Source organism: Lagopus leucura, unplaced genomic scaffold, assembly GCF_019238085.1.
Source record: "Lagopus leucura isolate 7727_CA_CO unplaced genomic scaffold, USGS_WTPT01 Super-Scaffold_100034, whole genome shotgun sequence".
Taxonomy (NCBI): domain Eukaryota; kingdom Metazoa; phylum Chordata; class Aves; order Galliformes; family Phasianidae; genus Lagopus; species Lagopus leucura.
In genome coordinates, this window is record NW_024962283.1 from 242,664 (window position 1) to 266,113 (window position 23,450).

General features: G+C 61.4%; 3 protein-coding genes across 6 annotated transcripts in view; 2 read left to right on the plus strand and 1 right to left on the minus strand.

Annotated features, from left to right (window-relative positions):
* The first annotated feature begins 6 nt into the window (after positions 1-6).
* On the plus strand, positions 7-6,091 carry ROBO4 (roundabout guidance receptor 4). Of its 2 annotated transcripts, none has more exons than XM_042882413.1 (13): positions 7-490; positions 577-855; positions 930-1,068; positions 1,136-1,263; positions 1,945-2,060; positions 2,135-2,354; positions 2,429-2,553; positions 2,814-2,985; positions 3,064-3,214; positions 3,294-3,424; positions 3,946-4,068; positions 4,145-4,424; positions 4,534-6,091. In XM_042882413.1, exons 1-13 carry the CDS (start codon positions 379-381, stop codon positions 5,750-5,752), a joined length of 3,195 nt encoding a protein of 1,064 aa, XP_042738347.1. In that variant the 5' UTR covers positions 7-378; the 3' UTR covers positions 5,753-6,091. The 2 variants fall into 2 exon arrangements, with proteins under 2 accessions (XP_042738347.1, XP_042738348.1); XM_042882414.1 differs by having other exon boundaries at positions 2,432-2,553.
* Positions 6,049-15,259, minus strand: ROBO3 (roundabout guidance receptor 3). The gene is made up of 26 exons (XM_042882417.1): positions 15,112-15,259; positions 13,149-13,475; positions 12,684-12,841; positions 12,495-12,615; positions 12,285-12,423; positions 11,639-11,766; positions 11,274-11,398; positions 11,027-11,198; positions 10,744-10,952; positions 10,430-10,511; positions 10,180-10,345; positions 9,931-10,097; positions 9,745-9,848; positions 9,450-9,666; positions 9,262-9,374; positions 8,687-8,858; positions 8,400-8,585; positions 8,192-8,333; positions 8,054-8,124; positions 7,808-7,981; positions 7,585-7,735; positions 7,357-7,518; positions 6,687-6,793; positions 6,529-6,606; positions 6,358-6,462; positions 6,049-6,285 (listed from the first exon to the last, which is right to left on the minus strand). The coding sequence occupies exons 1-26, from the start codon at positions 15,257-15,259 to the stop codon at positions 6,125-6,127; spliced, it is 3,885 nt and encodes a 1,294-aa protein (XP_042738351.1). The 3' UTR covers positions 6,049-6,124.
* A 7,391-nt stretch (positions 15,260-22,650) lies between these two features.
* MSANTD2 (Myb/SANT DNA binding domain containing 2) overlaps positions 22,651-23,450 on the plus strand; it is a 19,304-nt gene continuing 18,504 nt past the window's right edge. For all 3 annotated transcript variants that reach the window (XM_042882412.1, XM_042882406.1, XM_042882409.1), the window contains exon 1: positions 22,651-23,156. In XM_042882412.1, coding sequence (XP_042738346.1) covers positions 22,659-23,156 — 498 coding nt within the window. In that variant the 5' untranslated portion in view covers positions 22,651-22,658. The remainder of the gene's footprint in view (positions 23,157-23,450) is intronic.

Sequence of the window (23,450 nt, forward strand, 5' to 3'; positions counted from 1 at the left end):
CGGGTGGCAGCTGGGAAGAACCAACTCAGTGCACCCGTTCAGGCAGCAAGAACGAGGTCAGCAAGACAGCTGGTGGGGAAATACCAAGTTGGAGGGAAGTAGCACCCGAAGACAGTTTGGGAAGTGCTGAAATTTCCCTCAGATTTTAGTTTGCAGTGCCCCTTTGAGACTGTTCACTCCAGTCCCTACTTATGGCATTGTGCCATGCAGCCCTCCCCGCCCCATGCTGATCTCACTTCTCCTTAACCCACCCTTCCGTGCAGCCCACTGGCTGCTCCTCCAGCCAGGCTGACTGCGTCCCCCAGTGCTTCCCGTCCCTCGCATCCGGCCATTGTACCCTACCGGGAAGGACTGCATCCAGGGACAAAGTGGGAGGCCATGGAGGGCGGCTGGGCCATGGCGCTGGGGCTCTGGGCTACTGCACTGTGCCTGGGGGGCTGCCACCCCTCCGGAGGGGACATGGAGTCACACAGCACCCAGCGCCCAGCTGGTAAGGACATCATGGGGATGGTGATGGGTGGGTGGCGAATGTCCTAAAAGGCGTCTCCACCAAGGGACGTGTGCCCTCTCCCACAGAGCTGCGGGACAATTTCCGCCTGCAGCCCGGGGACCTGGTGGTCGTGGCAGGGCAGGCGCTGGAGCTGGACTGCGTGCCCCCCGCCGGGCAGCCCGAGCCCCGCGTCACCTGGAGGAAGGACGGCGTCACCCTGCGCCTGGCTGGGGGCCGTCACCAGCTCACCCAGGGGAAGCTGCGGGTGGCCTCGGCACGTAGGAGCGACGCGGGGGTCTATGTCTGTGTGGCAGCCAACGCAGCAGGCGAGCGGCACAGCCGGGGTGCTCAAGTCACCATCCTGGGTAAGCTGCAGTGGGTGAGGGTCCTGGGGCACAAAGACGCACCACGTCACCTCCCCGATGTCTCCTCCCTGCAGAGAAGCCGGTCATCGTGCGGCGGCCAAGTGATGTCACAGCAGTGGCTGGCAGCACGGTGGCGCTGAGCTGTGGCGCGCAGGGCGACCCAGCACCGCGGGTTCAGTGGCACAAGGAGAGCGGGGATCTGCCCTGGGGGAGGTAGGAGGCGGTGAGGTCATCTCTCCTGTGTGGGTGACACGGGGTGATGGGATGTTGGTGTCCACAGGCATGAGGTGGATCAGGAGCACACGCTGCGACTCTACGCGGTGACGGCAGCTGATGGTGGTGCCTACGTCTGCACAGCCCAGAGCCAGCTGGGCAGCGCTGCCGCCACTGCCCGCCTCCGTGTGGAAGGTCAGTGGGGACCACCAGAGACACCACGTGGGGGCATCTGAGGGGGCAGCTGCTGGGGGCCATCTCATGGAACTCAGTTTCATTGAGTTTGCTTTAAAGAGGTTCATCCAAAGCGTTATCCACGGGGAGTCCATCCGAGGGCGTCCATCAACAAAGGGCCTATCTAACTGAGTCATCTCAGGGGATACATTCAAGCAGAATGCAGCCAAGGGGGTGGGAATCCTTCCAAAAGGGGGTTCTGTACGAGTAGGTCCATCTACAGGATTCCATTCAACAGGATCTATCCAAAAGGTTCCATTCAGACAAGGTGCATTCAAGGGGAATCACTTGAGTAGGGGTCAGTTTAAGGAGACTCCACACAAGAGGATTAAAGGGGAACATTTTGGAACCATCCAAGAGGACAAATGGGATTCAACTAAGCTGCTTCCTCCAAGGGGATCCATCTAGGGAGTTCTGTCAGGGGGGATTCATTACAGTGGGATCCAGCCAAGAGATATCCATCCAAGGGTTTCATCTAAGAAAGATGCATCAGTGGGAATCCACCATGGGATGCAGCGGAGGAGGCCGTTCAAGAGCTCTTCATCCGCAGGGTCCATTTAAGTGTAACCACGCGAGGAGGCATCTTGGTCTCCAGTCTTTCTGGGGTGCAGGAGCCACCGTTATCCTCGCTCTTTCATGCAGGGCAGCTGCCGGCAGGCCGGTGGGAGGCCGCACGGCAGAACCTGCTGGCTGTGCAGCTGCAGCTGGACAACGGCACTGCACTGCCCACCAACGGCACTGTCTGGCTCCGCTGGAAGGTAGGTGTGCCTCTACCGAGTGGTGGAATAAGATCCTCTCCTTACGTCCCCATAACCCTTCTTGTCCCATCCAGATGGTGACACCAGGGCCAGCTCCAGAGGGCTATGTGGTGCTGTATCGCTGCCTGCTCCCTGCCAGCACTGCCTGGTCCCAGCAGGACGTGGGCAGGGAGCTCAGCACCGTCATCCCTGCGCTCCAGCGGGGCTACCAGTATGAGTTCAAGGTCCGACCCTACGCCGGTGGGACCCAGGGCTTGGACAGCAACAGCTGGCACCTCTGGATCCCTGAGGAAGGTAGGTTGGGTTGGTGGGAAGGGAGATGTGGGCAGCTATGTGAAGGTCTTAGGGGCTCAGTGTTGCTGTCCCAGCAGTGCCAAGCGCAGCACCCCAGCGTGTCACCGTGGGCCAGGCTGCACCAGGGAATGGTACCGTTATCGTGAGCTGGGAGCCACCTCCTCCTGATGCCCACAATGGCATCATTCGAGGCTACCAGGTTTGAGGGGCAAGGGTGTCATCCATGGGAGTTCCATCTAAGGGAGCTTCATCCAAGGAAGAATACATTCATGGTGGGGTTCCATCCAAGAGGGATCCATCCAAGGTGGGAGAACTGTCCAAAGAGGTCAAACCAATGGGACCATCAAAGAGGGGCCCATCCAAGAAAATCCATCCAAGGGGGTTTCTAAGGGCAGTCATCCAAGAGAATCTATCCCAAGGGGATTCCTCAAGGGAATTTCACCTATCGGCACCCATTAGGTCTGGTCCCTGGGCGAGGGCTGGCTACAACCCACCAACCGTACAGTGGACGGAGGAACACGTCGCTTGGAGACCCTCCTGCATGGCTCTGGGGCCAGATACTGCATCCAAGTAGCCGCGTTCAATGGTGCAGGGCTGGGGATCCCCAGCAACGTCACCTGTGGCGTCTTGGGTAGGAAAAGGGGTCTGCTGTGGGATGCAGCAGGGAATAGAGCAGTGGCACAGGGTGACATCGACTATGCCCTTGCAGAGATGATGGCAGGGAGCACCGGAGTGGTGCAGGTGCTGCAGCAGCCTGCGGTCATCGCAGCCACTGGCTCACTGCTGTGGCTGGCCCTGCTTGCCCTCCTCCTCCTCATCTGCCAGCGTCGCGCCAGCCAGGACTCCATGGCACAACACGGGTGAGTGACTGTGGTGGGGATCTGTGGGGTTCTCTGGCACCGGAGGGGTGGGATCCTGATGACAACCCTTGCCCTGCAGGCGGAAGGACGCTGATGTGCCATGGCTCAGCAGCCCCTGGAAACCTGTCTGTGTTCCTCAGAACCTGAGTGGCAGCAGCAGCCTCAGCAGCCGGCTCCTGGGAAGCGACAGCAGGGACCCCCAGCCCTCTCGTGAGCCCTGTGTTGCGACCCCCATCCAGGGCTATGGGACCCCCCTATGCTTTAGAACCTCCACTCAGTGCCTGGAACCCTTCACCACAGGGTGCTATGGGAGTCCCGCCCAATGCTTGGGATGCCCCTAGAGGGCTACGGGATCCCCACTGGGACTTGGAACCCCCACAGGGTTCTGTGGGACACTCACAGAGTATCTTGGACTCCTCATCCAGTGCCATTGGATGCCCATGTACTGCCCTGGAAAGCCCACCCAGGTGTCTGAGACTCTCTTTCAAGGTTCTATGGCCACCCCATCCTCTACCTCCAACCTCCTCATCCCCATGATGCTGTGGGACTCTTACCAAATCTAGTGAGACTCTCAGGTGATGCTGTGGGATCCCCACTCAATGCCTCTTACAGAGTGCCTGGGACACACAGGGGGTACAGAGCCCCCATTTGGGACAGATGGTGCCTGGGATGGAGGGGCTCAGGGGTTCAGCACCCGAGGGTGCCCAAGCCTGACAGCTTTCCCCCTACAGCCCTGACCTCAGAGCTGCCGAGCCTCAGCCCTGCGACGACCCCCAGCTGCAGCCACCTCTGCAGAGAACACCCCAAAACTAGCACGTCCAGCCTGGCACTGTGGGAGCACATCCGCAAGCGAGGTGGGAACAGGACGGGGAGATGGGGCGGCATGCTGGGAACAGCAGGATGGTGGCTGATGGCTGTGTCCCCATGCAGAGCTGGACCGTACGCACAGCTCCCCAGTGCCGGTGGCTGGGCTCAGGGCCATTCCCGTGCCCTTGTGTGTTGGGGAGTGGGGGACACATTTTGACTCAGTGGACAGATGGCCTCAGCAGAAAGGACAGGATGGTGACATGGCACTAGCAGGAGAGGACCCGTGGTGGCTGCCCACCATCAGCTCCCCGAAACCACGGCGCAGTTCGGTGGCATCAATTGGTGCTGGGATGCTGGTGGCACCTACAGGACATCCGCACATCTGGCACCCCATGGGGACCCGGTGAGTCTGTGTGTCTCTAGGGGACGCCCCGGGTGCTATAGGCTGCCCCCTTCCCTGCCCCAGTCAGGTGCTGCAGTGGCAAAGGCCAACTTGTTCTATGTGCCTGCAGGTTCCCAGCCATGGGGTGCTCAAGGGACACTTCTCCAGTCACTGGGAACCCCAAAGACACGTCCACAGTTACTGGGAACCCTGGGGGCATGTCCCCAGAAACCAGGAGCCCCAGGACTGTGTCCCCAGTCACTAGGAACAGCAAGAACACCAGGAACCAGAGGGTCATGTCCTCTGTCACCAGGAGCCCTGTAGATATGTCTCCTGCCACTGTGAGCCGCAAGGAAATGTTATTGGCCACAAGACCTAGCAGAGATGTGTCCCCGGTGACTGGGTGCTCCAGGGACAGATCCCCAGTCATTGGGCACTCCAAGGACAAGTCTCCGGCCACCAGGAGCCCCAGAGACTTGTCCCCAGCCTCCAGTCACTCCCTGGCCACCACAGTCCAGGAGAACATGTCCCCATTCACTCAGCACCCCAGGGACATGTTCTCAGCCACCAGGTGTCCCAGAGATATGTTCCCAGCAGCCAGGTACCCTGACGACATGTCCATGGTCCCCCAGAACCCCAGGGACATGTCTGTGCTCAGGGACACGCTGATGGCCACCAAAGACGTGTCCCCGAAGCCTGGCCGCCTCTCACCAGCGCTCAGTGATGGGGTTCTCACCCCACAGCGGGTTGCCGAGGACCTGGAGAGGGTGCAGGAGGCCCACCGCCCCACAAACACTCCCAGGCCAGAGGTGTCCCCAGCACATCCCCAGCGCGTCCCTGTGCCCCGCCCCCTGTCCCCTCCCCACACCTATGGGTACATCTGCGGGCCTCCTGCCTCTGAGATGGGTGAGGGAGAGGAGGAGGAAGAGGAGGAGGAAGAGAAGCCCGAGGTGTGGGGTCATGAGGGCTCTCCGGGGGGGTCTCTGCTGAACGGATGGGGGTCTGTCACAGAGGACACTGTCCCCAGCACCCGCTGCAGCCTGGCCAGCTCCTCTGATGGCTCCTTCCTGCTCGATGCCAGCTTTGCCCGTGTGCTGGCTGTGGCCGTCGACAGCCTCTGCTTCAGCCTCGAGGACGTCGATGGGGGTGGTGAGGGGGCTGCTGCCCCCCTGCACGGCCTGGCATCATCCCCTCTGTGCGGGGAGATGGCCCTGGGGACAGGGACAGGGAAGGGGATAGGGATGGGCAGCCTCATGGGGATGCCGCAAGTGGGCAGCCAGTGGGGTGGGCTCCTTTCCAGGGACAGAAGGGACAGGAGTGTGGCAGCCCCTGTGTTAAAGCAGTGTTGATGCCAGAGCCCTCCCAGCTTGGCTACAATCCAGCTTTATTCATCATTTCCCCCAGAAGGGGCTCTCTGCTGGCAAACGCTACGTGCGCAGCTGGGGAGCACTGAGGTGGGTGGGAGGCCCTCCGCTCATGTTCCCCTCCATCTGGCCTTGTCCCCAGGGTCCTCATCTTTCCATCCCCAGCGACTGTCCCAAACATCCTTGTCCCTCCCAGTGTCTTCACCCCTCATCTATCCCGTCCTTGTCCCCACCCAGTGCATCCTCAACCCCCTCAAGCTGACCCCCACCCTCTGGCTCTGTGCACACCCATTTACAGACAGAAATGAACGAGCACCCCACGCATACCCGTCCCCGTGTCACCGTCCCCGCGCCGCTTTATCGCTCCTCCTGCGGCGGGCGGGGAGCCAGGGGGTCCGGGCGGGGGCTGCGCCCTGAGCCGTGCCCGCGGGAGCCGGAGGAGCCGCAGGACGAGGCGCTGCCGGCGGTGGAGCAGCCGCGAGCCAGGAAGGAGGGTTTGCTGTAGGGGACGACGTCACCTGCCGGGGAGGGACGGCGCTGGGTTGGCGGCGCTGCCGGCGGTTTGGCGCTGCGGCCGAATCCCAGCTTACCTTGGCGGGGCGGGCGGTGGGCAGCTCTGCGCTCAGCTCCTCTCGTCTCCCGGCTGGGAGAGGGGGTCTCGCCCGGAGGCGGCAGTGGGGGCGGCGGCAGGTCTGCTGCGGGGACAGAGCGAGGGCTGAGCTGTGCGGGCAGCCCCCGGCCCCCTCTGGGCACGCACCCACCTCCCGTCCACTGCTCCCGAGGGTAGCGGCCGCCTTTGGGCTTTGGATGGCCCTTCGGGGTCTCTGAGCGTGTTTTCCCTGAGGGAGATGATGGCACGTCAGGCACCCTCCACATAGTGAGGGCCCCCCAAGCCCTGCGCTGGCACTGTGGGGCTCACCTGCGCCGTGGGGGCGGTGGGCTCGGGGCGTGGGACCCTTGCATGTGTCTGGGCTGCGGGGGCTCAGCGGGGGGCTGGGTGAGGGTGCAGTGCCACGCGGGGGCCTCCTGGGGAAGAGGGGACACGGAGTGATGTTGAGCTGTCTGAAAGAAGTGGGGAGAGAAGGGGACACGGGGGACGCCCCAGTGCTGTGCTGTGTCAGGGCAGAGCAGAGCGGTGGCACAGTGGGGTAGGATGGAATATCTGGATGACAGCTGTGTGGCTGCAGTGAATGGCACAGCCTGGCTGCAGCAGCACAGCTGGATCACAGAGGCACAGCCGGAGTGCAACTGCACAGACGAATGCCAACAGCAAACCTGGAATGCAATTGAACAACTGGATTTCAACAGCACATCTGACCAACAACAGTGCTGCTGAATTTCAGTGACACGACTAAAGTGCAGCAGCACCGCTGGGTCACAATGGCACAGATGGATCACAGCTGCATGGTTGAATTGCTTAGCACAGCAGGACTGCAGCACAGCAGGGCAGTGGCATGGCGGCACGGCTGGACTGCCATGTCCCAGGCAGGCTGTTCTACCCCAGGCTCATGATAGCATCATGCACGGATGGTGATGATCCCATTGTGCCGGTGGGGCGATGGGGTGAGGGGTGATGTGACATCTCCTACCGGGGTGAACGGGGGCTGTTGAAACGCTGCAGGCTGCGAGTGTCCTCGTGGGGCATAGGGGCTGTTGCAGCTGGGGCCCAGCAGCCCGTGGGGGTGGCAGGTGAGGAGGCAGCGCGCTGGGGGCCATCCTCAGTGGAAGGACAGTGCTCCTCCAGCCCCAATCTGTGGGGAGCACAGGGTGGGCACTGGAGCCAGCACACTGCAGCTCCCCCAGCCATGCACACTCACATGCCATCCTCTTCTTCATCCATCTCCTCTTGCTCCTCCTTCTCCTCCTCCTCCTCAGTGTACTGGCTGAGCTCACTGGCCGAGGGTGGTGGGGGCAGCAGCTCGGTCCAGCTCAGCACCGGCGTCTGCACCGCTTTCCCCAAATTTTTCCCTTTGGGATGAGGGACGTGGGGCTGCAGGCACAGGGACGTGTGCCAGTGTCCCCCCACTGCTGTGATCCTACCGTGCTGCCCAGGAGCTGAGTGGCCATACAGGGTCTCAGGGCCATGCTGTGAGCAGGGCCGGTGGAAGGTGCGCAGCTCGTCGCCCCCTGCCTCGATGCTGCTGTAGATGGGCCCCTCAGCATTCCCGGGCCCAAAGGGCTCCGTTTGGGCGATGTAGCGGGAGATGCCGGCCTCTGCAGAGCACGGCCACCCCATTAGGGTTGGTCCCACCCCCAGCACACCGCCAGCTCCTTGCAGCCCCTCACCGTTGTAGTATCTCTCGGTGGCATCCAGGCCACCACCACGCCATGCATCCGCCAGCCATGGGTGAGCATTCCTGCAGGGATACAGATGGTGATGGGGGCCCCTGGCTGGGCTGTGGGTCTGGGGGAATGTGGTCTTACCTGGGGCTGCTGTGTGCTGGTGCTGGGGTGTGTGGGAAGGTGAGTGTGGACAGAGCTGGGGGTGGCAGTGAGGATGCGGTGGGCCCGTGACGCGGCCCTACAGCACCCATGGATGCACCCGTGGGTGCAAAGGCAAAGGAGGCTGCAACAAGAAACCCTGTGAGTGTGGGGTGAGCAGCAGATGGGGGTCCCAGGCTGCGATCCACACCTGTGAAGTGGCTCAGCTCTTTCCTGCGGCGGCGGCGGCTGTAGAGCCATGCTGCAAACCCAGCGAGGATGAGCCAGAGGGCACCACTGACGCCAGCGATGAAGGCTGGCCGCCTCGCCACCGCGGCCATGCGCTCTGCCATGCTGCCCCATCCCACCGGCCCCACGTCCTGCTCCACTGGGGGTGCTGCAAGCACATCGATGCCAGCGGTGCCAAGCAGCCATCCCTGGCTACCAGTCCCACAGAGATCCCCGCTTGTGGGTGCTGCAGCACCATGGGGCACTCACCGATGCGGATGGAGATGGGCGCACTGCGAGCACCCACACCTGCCCCTGTGGCCGCAGCCACCTCAGCGCGATAGGGGACGCCGGGCACCAGCCCCCGCAGCACTGTGGCCAGCACTGACCCCTCCACGCTCTGATTGATGTGGAAGCGGCTCTCGTTGCCCAAGCACCAGATCTGGGGCAGAGGCGCAGTGTTAGGACGGGGGCTGGGGACGTGCGGTGTGCTGGAAATGCGAGATGCAATGGAGATATGGGATAAGATGGGAGTGCAGAATGCAACGGGGATACAGGGTGTAATAGGGCTGTAGGATGAGATCAATACATGGGGGGTAATGGGGATGTGGAACGAGATGGAGATTGGGATAAAGTGGAGTCATAGGATGCAGTAAAGTTGTGGGATGCAGGATGTGATAAGGATATGGAATATGTTGAAGATAAGGTATGGGATGGAGATGCGAGATGTTGTAGGAAGGATGGATATGACACATATGTGGGATGTGATGAGAATTTCATGGGGATGTGACATGTGATGGGAATATGGGATGTGGGAGGATGCGGGACCTACAGGCCCCACTTACTCGGTAATCGAGGATGACCCCATTCTGCTCAGCTGGCGGTGGAGGCTGCCAGGAGATGCGGACGCTGGTGCCATTTCCAGCCACGCTGACAGCCCTTGGTGGAGCACTGGGGGCTGTGGGGCATGGAACATCACGGCCACAGTGCATCCCATGGCGGGGACACCCTGCACCCCCAGCCCCACACTCACCTGCCTCGGGCATACGCAGGGCGCGCACGGCACTGTCGGGGCCGTGGAGGTGCAGGTAGAAGGGCCGCACCTTCACCTCGTAGTCCTGGCCGTGGCGCAGCCCCGTGAGCAGAGCCCCCCGTTCGCTCGGTGCCCGCACATCCCACGCCTCCCAGCGCCCACCGCGCCGCCGGTACAGCACCTGGTATCCCTGCACAGAGGGCGACGGGGGCTCCACCTGAGGACACGGGAGATGAGGGGGGTGATGGAGGTGCAGCACCGTGTCCCCTCCCACCCGCCGTGTCCCCACGCTCACGGTCCAGGCGAGGCGCACGGCACCCGGCGGCAGCACCACGGGCTCCTGCAGGTGCACGGCCACACGCAGCTCTGGGGACACCTGTGGCGTGGGGCTGGTGTCCGCTGAAAAGGGGCAGAGCTGGGTGTGTGGGCATGCGGGCGCACCCAGGATGCCGTGTCTGTTTGCACCTCTGCTGGGTCTCACCTTGGGTGCGGATGGGCTCTGAGATGCCACTGGGGTCACTGAGCCCATGGGCATTGAGTGCCCGCACCAGGAAGAGGTACGTGGTGTCAGGGGTGAGGCCTTGCACTGTGTGTGTCTCACCCTCCACATTGGCTGCCGCTGTTTGCCACGGGCCACCCACAGCCTCACTGCAAGGGCATAGAGGTGACCCATGGCAAGGTGGCACTACGTCACCATGTCACTCTGAACCTGGAGAGGAGGTCGGGGTACCTGAAAGCTTCCACAATGTAAGTGACTGTAGTGCCACCGCTTTGCTCATTCCCTTTCCAGGTCAGGGTGACACTGCTTTTGGTGACATTGGTGACCAGCGGGGTGGAGGGTGGCCCTGGAAGGATGCCAGGCTCTGGGGGTGGTGTGGAGAGGAGAGATCCATCACCTGCAGGCAGAGGCACTGAGATCCATGGAAGCTGCGTCTCCAGTTCCACAGCATCTCTGGTCCCACGGCATCCCCATGACCCACCTTGCACCTGCAGGGACCCGCTCCAGCGCATCTCACCCATCGAACTGGTGGCCACGCACTCATACTGGCCTGAGTCTGTCACCTGCAAGGAGAAGAGCTCCTATCCCATCTCCCTGAGCACCTATCGCCCTGAGTGCCTGTCACCTTTGGTGCAGATCATCTTGGATACTCAGCACCCGGGGCACCCATCACCTTGGGTGCCCATTGCTCTGAGCACCCACCACCCTTTTGACCCACCACCTCTTGCTCAGTGCATCCCAGTGCCCCCCCAGCTCCACAGTGTCTCCCTGTTCCCCTGTGCTGGTGCAGCTCACCCGCATGTTGCTGATCTGCAGGGTGCCATTCTCCAGCAGGCTGGCGTGGCTCTCAGAGCCCAGCACGGTGCGCCCATCCTTCAGCCACCCCACATGGGGTGGGGGCTCACCCTCTGCCCAGCAGGGCAGCTGCACTGTGGCCCCCACCGGCAGCACCGTCAGGTTGGCGGGGCCCCAGCGGATCACTGGCGGTCGGGGCTCAGCAAGCGCTGCCATGGAGATAAAGTTGAGTGAGCCCCTTTGTTTCAGTGCCCGGAGCATCGCCACCCATCACCACACCTACCTGCCTCCACCTCCAGCAGTGCCTTGGCCAGGATGCTGCCAGCCACGCTGATGGCTTGGCACAGGTAATAGCCGGCATCGGTGGGCTGCACGGCGGCGATGGTCATGGCGCCGCTGGATGCTACCGAAATGCGGCTGGCAGGCGGCGGGGACTGCCCAGGAAACAGCAGTGTCTGGGCAGAGGGGGAAGCAGAAGGCTTTGGTGCACGGTGGGGTGCTGTGGGGGTGGGGGTGGGGAGGGGACGGACCTGGCTGCCTTCCTTCTGCCAAAACACGGCCGGCGGAGGATTTCCTGTGGTCTCACACTGGAAGGTCACAGTCTGGCCAGGGGGCACAGTCTGGTTGCGGGGCCGGGTGATGAGCTGCGGGGGCACTGACATAAAGGGAGAGAGTGAATCACAGAATCACAGAATATCCCCAGCTGAAGAGACCCCCGAGGCTCTTTGAGTCCAAATGTAGCATCACCCAAAAACCAAGCCCTATGTCTGAGAGCAGTGTCTCAATACTCCCTGAGCTCCAGCAGCTCAGAGCTGTGCCCACTGCTGTTTCATGCCCTAACCCTGACCCTGACATGACCTTAACCCTTGCACACACACTTGAGGTCCCCTCTTACCGCGCACAATGAGGGTGCCCGAAGCCTCCGACCTGCCCACGCTGTTCTCGGCCATGCAGGTGTAGGTTCCCTCATCCTCTGCCCGCACCCGACTGATCCTCAGTGTGTTGTCAGCCAGCAGCTCCCACCTGGGGAGAGACCCCAGAGCCCACGGTGCCGACAGGGCACCAGGTGCCACGAGAGTGCCACGGGGATGTGGGATACGGTGGGGATATGATGGGAATGCAGGATGCAGCTAGGATGGAAGGCGTGGTGGCAGTAGGGATAGAGATGGGGATGGAGACGCATGATGTCTCAGTGAGTGTGAAGGATGCAACAAGGATGTGAGGTGTGTTATAGATGTGGGATGGGAAGAGTATGTGAAACATGAGGGGGATGTGGGACATCAGAGAGGTACAGAATATGATAGAGATTTGGATCAGGATTTCGGATGTAATGAAGGTGCAGGATGCAAAAGGTGATGTGGAATGCGATAGGAATGCAGGATGTGGATGTGAGACACCATGGGGGTGTAGGATGCCACATGAATGTTGGATGTGAAGGTTTGGGTGCAATGGGGACATGGATGGGTTACATGGACTCCCATCCCATAGCAGGCGCCCCAGATTGCAACATGCTGCCCCCCCCAACTCCTCACCCCGCTCACCTTCCTGCCGGCAGCTCACCATCCTCTCTGCGCCAGAGGGCGGTGGGCGGGGGGTCCCCCAGTGCTTCACAAGGGAACTCGGCCGCCTGGTCCTCCAGCACCGCCTGGTTCTGTGGCCGCCTGCCGAACGCGGGGCGCTCTGAGGGGCAGCAGCTGTGAGTCCCCCCTGCCGGCACCAACCCCCCCTGCTGCCTCTCCATCCCTACGCACCGAAGACCACCAGCTCGGCCGGCTCGCTGTCCCGCTCCCCCACCATGTTGGTGGCCACACAGACGTAGATGCCAGCGTCGCTTTTGCGCGTGGTGGCCATCATCAGCTTCCCACCGCGGATCTGCCAGGGAGCTGCACTCAGCCGAGGCCCAAACACCGACCTGGTTGCTGGGGACTCCTGGCCCTCACCGTGATGCGCTCATCCTTGTCGCTGAGCCGGGTGCCGTCCTTCTTCCAGGTGACGGTGGGCTCGGGGTGCCCGCGGGGCGGGATGCACTCCAGCACAGCCGGCTCACCTGCTGCCACCACCACGTCCCCAGGGGACTGCCGGAAGTCATCCCGCAGCACTGCAGGGACAGAGGCTGCAATGTCATTGCCTCGGTTTCCCCATCCCTACACTCCTTTTGCTGCAGGAGCCCCTTCTGGGGGCAAAAAGTCCCTGCTCCAAGTGTTCAAATCGAGCCCCAAGGTGACATTTTCCAGCACACAGTGGAGTGACAACCCTTCCCCTAAGATGCTGTCTGAGAAGGGGCGAGGCCAGAAGGGTGTAGGTCTGGAGATGTGTGGGGCCACAGAGACCATGGGGATAGGGATGGGGATGGGGACAGGGACACAGATGGGGGTGGAGATGGGGATCGTGCAACTGGGGCTCACCAGCCACCTCCAGCGAGGCATTCCTGCTGGTGGCTTCACCCAGGTAGTTCCTGGCCACGCAGACATAGATGCCCTCGTCAGGCTTGCTGCGGCGGCCGTGCACAATGCGGAGGAAGAAGAGGGAGCCGCTGGGCAGCAGCATGCGGTGGGAGCGGGGGTCCTCATGGTCCGTCTCCACGCGCTCTCCGTCTTTGTACCACTCCACGGTGGGAGACGGGCGGCCCTCTGCCCTGCAGCTCAGCGTGGCCGGCTCACCCCTGGACACCAGCAGGTCCGAGGGGTGCTCCACGATGCGGGGTGCGGAGTCCTCCAGCTGCGGGTGGGAGCCTGGGGAAGGGTGCGGCATAGCCCAGGGGTGTGCGGGCGGAAAGGCGTGAGATGGAAAGAGGCTGGGGCTCAGGATGCGGGGAGAGGTGTTGGTGTCTCCCCGTGTCACCCTGGTGTGTCCCCTTCCTGGTCCTCTTGCCGGGTACTGGTGGAGTGGGAGCAAGGCCAGGAGGGTGCAGGGCAGGAAATGAGTGGAACCTCAGAGACATGGGATTGGGAAAAAGAAAAAAGAGAAAGGAAAAGGGAAGGGAAAGGAAACGGAAAGGGGAAAGGGAAAGGAAAAGGAAAAAAAGGAAAAAAGGGGAAAAAAGGAAAAAAAGGAATAACAAGATAAAAAAGGAAAAAAAGGGGAAAAAAGAAAAAAAAGGAAAAAAAGGAAAAACCATCCCTCTCCAATGAGTATATAGATCTTCTCAATGGATCCAGGGAAATCCCTACCGTTAGGGCAGAAGAATTAATTAACGCTCATTGTGACTACATTGGATTTATGCCGTGCCGGAGCTCAGAGCACAGCTTTGAGCACACGGAGCCCCCAGAGCGACGCTGGAGCCACAAATCGGACACGCGGCCCCAGTGCCACCACCCTGCGTCCCGCCGCGGCCCCGGCGCCGCCTGGCCGTGGGGCAGCGCCGGAGCTGCAGTTCGGATTTCGGCCGCGCGGTGTCACTGCTGTCTCGCAGTGCCCGGCACACGCAGGTGCCAGCCTGAGCGGGGCTGGGGGCGGTCGTGGCGATCGGTGGCACCAGCAGAGGGACTCGGGGGGGGGGGGCGGAGGGGCACCCCTGCGGGGCGGGGGGAGACGTTGCCATAGGAACAGGATGCGTTGCCGTGGGGATCGGATGCTGCAGGGTTCCGGGGGGTCGGGGGGGAGCAGCGGGGTGGGGGCCGCAGCTGGGCGCGGGGCTAATTGGCACGGGGGGGGACCGCGCCGTGCCCCCCTGAGCCCAGCCGGCTGCGGTGGGACGGGGCGACCCGCGGGGCTCCCAACACGGATCGGCCGCCTTGGACCCAAACGGAGCCAAAAGTTCGGGCTCAAAGAAAAAGGAAAAACTCAAACAGTGCTCTAAATACAGGAGAACGACCCCGCAGCTCCAGAACCCGCTGTGCCCCGGGTCTGTCCCGGCTGTAGGACACGGGAGCGAACTGTGGGGACGGAGGGACATGAGGTCGGTCTGGGGACACGGCACAAATTAGGGGACACGGGGTCGGTTTAGAGATACGGAGCCGGTCTGGGGACGCGAGAGCTGTTCCTGTTTGGGGCACGGGAACGATATGGGGACATGGGTCGCTCTCGGCTGGGAGCACGGAGCCAGTTCGGCAACATACAGTGTGTTTGGGGATGAGGAGCCCCTCCCAGTTTGGGGACAGGGGACAAGCTTGAAAAAAATGGAGCTGGTTTGGCCACACGGGACAGATCCCGGCATGGGGAAACACGGTGGGTGTGGGAACAAGGGGAAGGTCCCTGGTCAGCCCCAGCTGGGGTTCGGGGCTGCGCGCTGTGCCCCGCATCTGGGCGGGATCGGGACAGCGGGACAGAGGGACAACGGGACAGCGGGACAGGGGAACAGGGGGACAGCGCGACAGGGGGACAGCGGGGGGAGCGGGGGCCGGGCCGGGGCCGGGGCCGGACGCGTACCGTTGCCGGCGGTGAGGTTGCGGAGGTCGAGCGCGGCTTCGCTGCCGTTGATGCCGAGCAGCAGCTCGGAGGAGTTGGACATCTCGGCCGCCAGCGAGTCCGCGAACAGGTTCATCTGCAGCAGCGTCTTCAGAAGGTACCGCAGCATGCTGGCCCGGCTCGGTCCGACCGGGCTCGGCACGGCACGGCCGGACCCGGTACGACGCGACTCAGCCGGACCCAGCACGGCTTGACTCTGCTCGGCCCGGCGCGTCTCGGCCCGGCTCTGCCGGACCCAGCACGGCACGGCCCGGCACGGCTCGGCACAGTGCGGCCGGACCCAGCCCAGCCCAGCCCAGCTCGGCACGGCCCAGCCCGCAGCACCGCCCCCAGACCCGGCGGGGAGGGGGGCGCGGCCAGAGCGGTGCGGAGCGGGGGGAGCGGAGAGAGGGGGTGTCCGGGGGGGGAGGGGGAGGTCACCGTTAGAGTGGGGGCAAAGGGATGGCGTGGGACTCTCCTATTTGGGGGTAGCCTGGGGGTGGGGGCTGAGGAGATGAGGGGCAAAGGGATGGGGTGGGGGAGTCCCAAATGGGGAGGAATCTAAGAGGGGGGGCGGCTGCTGAAATGTCGACATGTCGAAATGTCCCGAGTGAGCTTCACCAGTCGGGCTCCGCTTTGGCTTCAGGAGGAGGAAGGGTAGGAAGAGGCAGCTGGGGATCCCCAGCTCATCCCAAAATCTGTGTTGGGTCCCGGTTCCAGCAGCGCCCCCGGGGCAGCCGGCACCCCACGGCTCTGCAGTCGCCGCGTATCTCCCGAATTCATAATTGGCAATTAGCCGCTTTATAAATGTGCCAGGCTAACGTGTGAAGCAATGTCTTTTCGAAGCTGGCTCCTGCTGGTGCTAATTGGAGCCCGACTGCGGCCCCTCAGAGCACCCCCCGGGAGTGGAAAGGGGCTCCTTACGGTGCCACTAATGACCAGGCTGCGAAAGCACGAAGCTGCGGCTGGCAGCGATGGGGAGGCTCAGAGGAGAGAAGAGGTAGGAACGGGTAATGGGGAGAAAACAGGGAAGCGTGTGTGCACATCTGGAGGTGCCCATGCTCCCCTCTCCCAGAAGAGGCCACTTTCTGATGCTCACATCTGGATGAACGTCTGCAAAGGGGAGGTACAGATGTGCACCAGCACGGGTTCTTATCTGGAGGCATCCTTGGGTTGATGCCCATCCCTGTGTGGGTAAACTGGGTCTCTGGGATGTTCACATCCAGCTGCGCACTCAAATAGCTGGAGGGCTCAGCTGCTGTGCAGGATAGCAGCTGGGAAGGTCCCGGTGTGGCAGCTGATCAAACATCTGTAGGTATGGGTGTGCCACAGCATGGGCACATCTGGACAGATGGATGCTTTGCATCTGAGCGTATCTGGAGGCACAGCAATGCTTTGTGTGCTTTCTACTATGAATGTGAGTGGAATTTGAGTTCACATCTGGCCACACATCTGGAGGTCTTCTGTCAGCAAGTACACACACATTTGGAACTGGCCTGGATGCACATCTGGAAGAGTGCAGCACACCTGGGTGGGTGCACACATCTGGCACCATGCTGGCATTGCAGATGGGTGCACATCTGTGCATATCTGGGATTCTCTGGGGCACAACTCCGCAGCCAGAAAAATCCTTAGAGCCCAGTGATGCACAACTCCTGCCTGGGTGTCCTCAGGGCCATGCATTATTCACACTCCCTCTTGTTCGTGGGCAAAGAAGAGAAAGCAAATAAATATTGATTTAAGAATAGCACAAATCTTTCCCATTTCTCCTGATGGGGCTCAGCAGCTGGGGGAGTCCTGTTAGGAAAAAGCAGAAGTAAGTGACCTGCAGAATAACAGGTTTATCCTACTATTATCTAAACGCTTCTCTGGAATGGTAATTGAAAGTGATGCCAGAATATTGAATGCCGCAGCACTGGGGAATCTGTGAGCCTTTAGAAGCTGAGCAGGGAGCAGGGGCACGGCCTGGGCCTGGGAGCAGAGCAGAAAACCCTCCCTGTTAACCTGGGGGTCATCCTGGCCTGAGGTGGAGTGATGGGCTCCAAGGGGGGGCACACGCAGACCCCACTCCTGAACCCTCCTCGTGGGATCGGGGAAAGCAGAGAAAGGAACCCCTGGTCCCTAATCCCCCTATTTGTCCCCACAATCAGCTGGGCAAACAGCAAGTGGGGGGCTGCTAGCAGATTGATTCTGCCGCCAGGGCACCTAATTGCCCTTTAATTCGGCGATTAGCGGCTGTTTGCTCAGGGCTTGTGTGCCTGGGCGCTCCCCCATAATGCAGTTATGGAGACTTCATCTCCGTATCCCTGTTTGCCGGAGTTGCCCTTTCCCTGCACATCAGGACCTTCTGCGTGCTGCGGATGGCGTCGGGACGGAGAAACTGAGGCACGGAGCTGCACGGTGGCCCAGCCGGTAATGACAAGGCATTTGTATGGGCAAATGAGCGGCCCCGTGCCTGTGCGGGGATGTAAATCCCATCCAGCCCTGCTATTAGCATACCGCATACCCCCCGGGAGCCCCCCCCCCGCTGCCGCCTGGAAATGCGCTGTGTTGAATATTTATACAGAGCCGTGTCACACAGCATAGGGCAGAGGGGGTGGGGGGGTTGGAGGGAGGGGGGCAGCGGGGTGAAGCCTGCAGTGGGGCTGGGGGCTGCACGGGACCCCAGAGCACCTCGTGAGAGGAGCAAAGTGAGGCGTCCTAGAGGATAACGGTGGGGTGCTGTAGGAAACAGGCAGGAAGCTTTAGGGAGTGGGGATGATAATGGTGTGCTCAGGGAAAAACGGCTGGAAGGTGGGGGAGAAGATATGGGGTGCTTTAGGGAACTTGGGCGAGGCTTTAAGGGGTGACGTGGGGTGTTCAGGGAGTGACACTGACGTACATTAGGGCTGATGTGAAATGCTTTAGGGGAGAGTACTGGCCTGCTGTGGAGGATGCTAACGGGACGTTCAGGGTGTAGTGCCTCAAAGCTTTATGGGATGGCATGGGATGCCTTAGGGAAGCGCAAGGAGATGGCTTAGGGGACAACATGGGATGCTTTGCTTTAGGGGAAAACAGGATGGTGCAGGGGATGACCTAGGATGCTAGAAAAGCATAGCGGGGTGGTATGGGATGTTTTAAGGGAGCGTAAGGGAATGACGTGGGATGCTTTGTGAGAGAATATACACAAGGATTAACGTGGGATGCTTTAGGGGAGTGTGCTGGGATGCTTAGGGGATAAGACTGGAAAGTTGTGGAGATGATGTGATGCTTTAGGGAAGCGTAGTGGGGTGTTTAAGGGATCACATGGGGTGCATTGGGGATACTTCAGGGGATAACACTGACGTACTGCAGAGTTGATGTGGGGAGTGCACTGGGGTGTTTTAGATGGTGACACTGAGGTGTTTCAGGAGATGGTGCCAGGATGCTTTAGGGTATGATGTCAGAATGTTTTTGCAGAGCAAACCGGTCTGCTTTTGGTGGTGATGCTGGGATGCTTTAGGAGTGATGGGGTGATGTTTCAGAGTGTGATGCCAGGAAGCTCTATAAGCAATTGGACTACCTTTGCTGAGCACACTGGGACGTTTGAGGGGGATGCACTGGGATTCTTTAGGGGAAGGCACTGAGGTGGGAATTATGCTGGATGCACTGCGGGATGATACTGGGATGCTTCAGGAGAAAACACTGGGATGTTTTAGAGGAGGATGGTCAGGCGCTTTAAGGAATGGTAGCAGGATGCTTGCAGTGGGCATGCTGGGATGCTTTGTGGGATGGCGCTGAGATGCTCAGTGGGAAGATGCCAGCATGCCTTAGAGGAACGGCGTCAGGCTGCCCTCTGTGTGCCTGGCAGGTGCAGGAGGCGGTGGGCGTCCCAGCCCGCCTCATTACCGCTGCCTTTGGGAAGCGGGAGCCCATGTGTTCTCGAGATGAGCAGTTGGGGTATATTAACATCCCATTTCCAGCTCTTTAATACAGAGTTAGCCCAGCTCATTCATCAGCCCGGCCTCCCTTCAGGCCGGGGGCTGCAGGCAGGGCTCAGCAGCTGGGGCACGGCGAGCAGCGGGGCCACGCGTCCCCGAAGCCGGGTAACAGGTAGTGGCTCATGTGCGAAGCGCTGCTTTGGGGCTGGCGCATCATTGGGAAGGGCGCTATCAAAGCTGTGCTTAATTGGGTGGAAGGGTTGTTTGCATGACCACTAATGGGGGATCAGAGGGCCGGGGACCGATCGCTGACGGCCATACAAAGGCAACCAATTACTTGCTTGTCTGCATTATGTATTAACCCATCTGGGGCTGGGATATTGGCTTTGAAAGAGAGACAAAGGCGGAGGCGTGGCAGCCCGCCCGCTCCCCATCCGCCCGCCTGGACCCTTTGTGCAGGGGGCAGCTGGGTGCTCCCCGCCACCGCCCCCGGGGACGCAGCCCCGAAGGACGCCCCGACGGCCGGGCGCCGCCTGGCTCTGCGACCTCCTGAATATTGCATCGGCACCGCAGGCATCCCGCGCCTTTCATCTCCTTTCATCAGCCTCTGCTCTTTGCCGCACGCCGAGGAAGCCCGCGCCAGCTTCCGCTTTAATTGGCATCGGCCTCTGTCGCTGTTCATAAGTGTATACTCCTTTTCATTTACAACGGGAGGTTAATTATGATCGGGTCACTACATTGCAGCAAGCACAAGTCAGGGGATATCTGACGGCTCGCTTGGCTTCTGGCTCATTTTTCATCGTGGCGATTGGGTTTGAAGGCAGGCATGAGCAGGGCTGCCCCGATCTGCGCGTCCCCAGGGAGGATGGGCACCACTCGTGGCAGATGTGACCATCTGCACCAGCACGCAGACAGAGGCACCCCCGGGAGCCCCACACGAGACTCTTCCCCCTGTTCGACAGACCAACGGCCCGTTTTGCTGTCATTGGTGTCATTTGGTCTCTGCTGACAGCAGTGCCACACGGTGAGGACGCCTTTGCAGTGGCATTTCAAACCCTGCATCCATACTTAATTAAATGAATCGCAATTAATCCCCACCATCGCGTGCCAGCGGCAGTGGTGGCCGACTCGGTGTGACACAAATGGCAGTGCCAGGCTCAGTTCACATCTCACTGCCGCTCAGCAGAAGGTGGCACAGGGCTGAGTTTTTTGGTATTTTCCTGCTTCTCCTTATTTAACAGAGCTTCCAATGCAAAGGGAATGATGAGAAGATGGAGGCCTCTGAGTAAGCAATCTTTGATTCAGTGGGGAGAGGGAACCGATGCCAATTAACACACTCTGAGACACTCTTTGGGGATGCAGTGTCTCACTTACACATGCCTTTAACACGGAGGATGCCCCAGTTTCACCTGTACCAGCATATCTGGGAGGAAAGCAGAGATCTGAGGGTGGGCACAACTTGCTGCAGGAATGTCTTTTGACAGGGAGAGGAGGGGGCGAGCCTGGGGTCGGGTCTCATTTGCAAATGGTCAAATAAGTCTAATGGGGATGCGGGGTTGCATTGCAATCAGCTGCTCTGGAGGAATAATGAATTTTTCAATATGTAATTAACCGTTAACCTCATTTGCATTCCTTCCCTCCGCCCGATCCCCTGCATTGTGGAGTGGTGCTCTAATTGCGTTCTGATGAGCTCTGCGGCTCTGCAGGGAGAAGGGACAGTGCTGGGGACACCTTTGGCCTTGGGGACACCCAGCATGGAGGATGTGCAGCTGAGCCTCTTGGGGCATCCAGCCCTGGGTACATTTTGGGAACAAACCTGCAGGAGCGGTGATGGGTGCAGCAGCTTTTTGGGGACACAGCAGCAGTGGAGGCATCCCTTTAGGGAACCAACTCTGGGGCACATTGGTAGGGATTGCAAGGCCTAGGGACATGGCTCTGGGGACACACAGCAAGGCTGGCAGTGAGACATGCTAGTAAGGTTTCAGTGGGTGCATCACTTAGGGAACCTACCGGCAAGTGGGCTGACAATGGCTGAACACCTCTGTGGACGAGTCGTGGGCTCGGCAGCAGGTACACCCCTTTGGGACGCAGTGACAGGGGATGCAACCCTCTGGGGATGCGTCACAGTAACTGGCAATGGGTGCAGTGACGATGAGTGTCACAGGGCTGACAGCGTGCGCACCGCTTTGAGGACACACCAGCAGTGAGTGCATTCCTTCTGGGGACACGGTGACAGTGGGTGCACCTCGCTGGGGATGTGTCACAGGACTGGCAGTGGGCGCACCCTTCTGGGGACATGTCCTGGTGTTGGTAGGAGGTGCACCCCGATGGGGACACCCAGGATACCCCCACAGCCCCGCTCCCCCGGCCACTCACAAAGAACCCACAGCTTTGCACTCCCCCCCCCCACCCCCCGCCCGGGGGCGGTTAATATATTCCAGCGCCTGCAGCTCATGAAATGTGTAACGTCGCAGCCGCGGTAATCCCAGTAATTAGAATGGGATAATTACGGCTCTGATTGCTCCCGGGCCGCTCCCCGCCAGATGTGCTGCAGCCCCCCTCGTCTCGCCCGGTGCCACGCACGGGTTTGTTTAACCAACACGGCGCTAATTAACGCATTTTGCTGCACGGGGGGGGGAGGGATGGGATGAGCAGCGCTCACCCTTAGGGACCCCCACCGGTCCCCAGCAGCGGCTCGAGGGGGTCCCTGCTCCCCTTCGTTACTGCCCCGCGCTCATCAATCACAGCCCGTGGTGCCCCTCTGCTCAAAGCCCATTTAATTGGGATCGTGGTGGGGGGACAGCTGTGGCACACACGGGGCAGCCTTTGTGCTGTGCTCTGTCCTTAGGCTGGGGGTTCTTACACTGGTCCTTTTATTGGAGGGTGCTTGGTCCTTCTATTGACGGTCCTTACACTGGTCCTTACACTGGGAGTGCTCAGTCTGTGTCTGGGGGATGCTCAGCTCTGCTGTTTGGAGGTGCTCAGCCCCTGTGCTGAGGGACACTCAGTCCTGCTCTTACGAGGGCGTTCGGTGTCGATGTTTGAGAGTGCTCAGTCCTGATGCTGGGGTATGCTCAGCCCCAAATTTGGAGGAATGCTCAGTGGCTGGGGATGTGCTCAGTCCGGATTTTGGGGGATTCTCAGTCCTGAGTCTCGGGGTTCCTTGGACTCGATGCTGAGTTAGATGCTCAGCCCCAGACTTTGGGGGATGCTCAGCCCCGATGCTAGGGGGACATTCAGCTCATGCGCACAAAGGCAGACAAGGGCCGTCTGCCTTTTTTACAAGGCGATTCTGCGGTCCCACCCCTGTGGGGAGACCCACAGCTACCCGGCGCCCCAGTGCTGACCCGCCCCTCAGGACACCCCCACCTCAAGCACCGCCCCCGTGGGGATAGCAGCAAATTAACCACGCCCACGAAACACGACCACGCCCACAATCGAGAAAGCCCCGCCCCGCCAGCCAAGGCCACGCCTCCGACGGCCACGCCCCGCGCCTCCCGTTGACCACGCCCACCTCCGACCACGCCCCCGCTCGTCCCGCGCCCCATCCCGCTCTTCTCGCCACTACCGGAAGTCCCACCCGCGGCGAACGGCGCGTCACTTCCGCCTGCTCGGTCCGGCAGCTCCAATATGGCGGCGTCCTGCGGCTCCTCGCAGCTCCCCGCCGCCGAGCCGCCCCTCAAGATCCCCAAGATGGAGGTGCTGTCGCCTGGCTCGCCGGGTGCGCTGAGCGACGGCAACCCCAGCCTCTCCGACCCGTCCACCCCCAGCGGCGCCTCCCCGCTGGGCCCGGGGCCGGCAACCGGCGGGGCCGGGCTGGGGGGCGGCGGGGCGGCGGGGGGCCGCGGCGGAGCCTCTCCCTCCGTCTCGTTCTCCCCGGGCGGAGCCGCCGCCGCCGCCGCGGCCGCAGCGTGCCGGGGGATGTCCTGGACCCCGGCGGAGACCAACGCGCTGATCGCCGTGTGGGGCAACGAGCGGCTGGTGGAGGCCCGCTACCAGCAGCTGGAGGGCGCCGGCACCGTGTTCGGCAGCAAGGCCCCCGGGCCCGCCATGTACGAGCGGGTCTCCCGAGCGTTGGCCGAGCTGGGCTACGAGCGCACCCCCTCGCAGTGCCGGGAGCGCATCAAGGTACCCCCGGCCCCGCGCGTGGAGGGCCCGGGGGTGGGGGGTCGAGCTTGGGATGGGCCGCGGTCTCCTTTGGCTGTGGGCCTGGTGCTGGATCCCCTGGCTCAGGCGACACCTGTGGGTCTTTGTGCACAGGCAGTGTCCTATGGCACCGTGGCCCTGGGGGGATTTTGACCCAGCCTCTGATGCCCTCCAGCATCGTTGCAGCTGTGTAGTGGGAAGGGAGCTCCTGTTGTTCTGTGATGGAGCATTGCTCCTGGGGTCCCCTTGCTCCTGGGGTCCCCTTGCTCCTGGGGT

Bases quoted from the DNA above. Each gene is read 5' to 3' on its own strand.
- ROBO3 (XM_042882417.1), bottom strand. From the start codon at position 15,259: ATGCTGCGGTACCTTCTGAAGACGCTGCTGCAGATGAACCTGTTCGCG. The intron at 12,424-12,494 runs GTGCGTAGGGAT...GCTGCCCCTCAG, and splicing joins GGCCGAGCTGGTGGTCTTCG to AGCGCCCCGCGTTCGGCAGG. The intron at 9,667-9,744 runs GTGAGCGTGGGG...CCGTGTCCTCAG, and splicing joins CCGTGCGCCTCGCCTGGACC to GTGGAGCCCCCGTCGCCCTC.
- ROBO4 (XM_042882413.1), top strand. From the start codon at position 379: ATGGAGGGCGGCTGGGCCATGGCGCTGGGGCTCTGGGCTACTGCACTG. The intron at 2,355-2,428 runs GTAGGTTGGGTT...TTGCTGTCCCAG, and splicing joins CCTCTGGATCCCTGAGGAAG to CAGTGCCAAGCGCAGCACCC. The intron at 2,554-2,813 runs GTTTGAGGGGCA...GGCACCCATTAG, and splicing joins GCATCATTCGAGGCTACCAG to GTCTGGTCCCTGGGCGAGGG.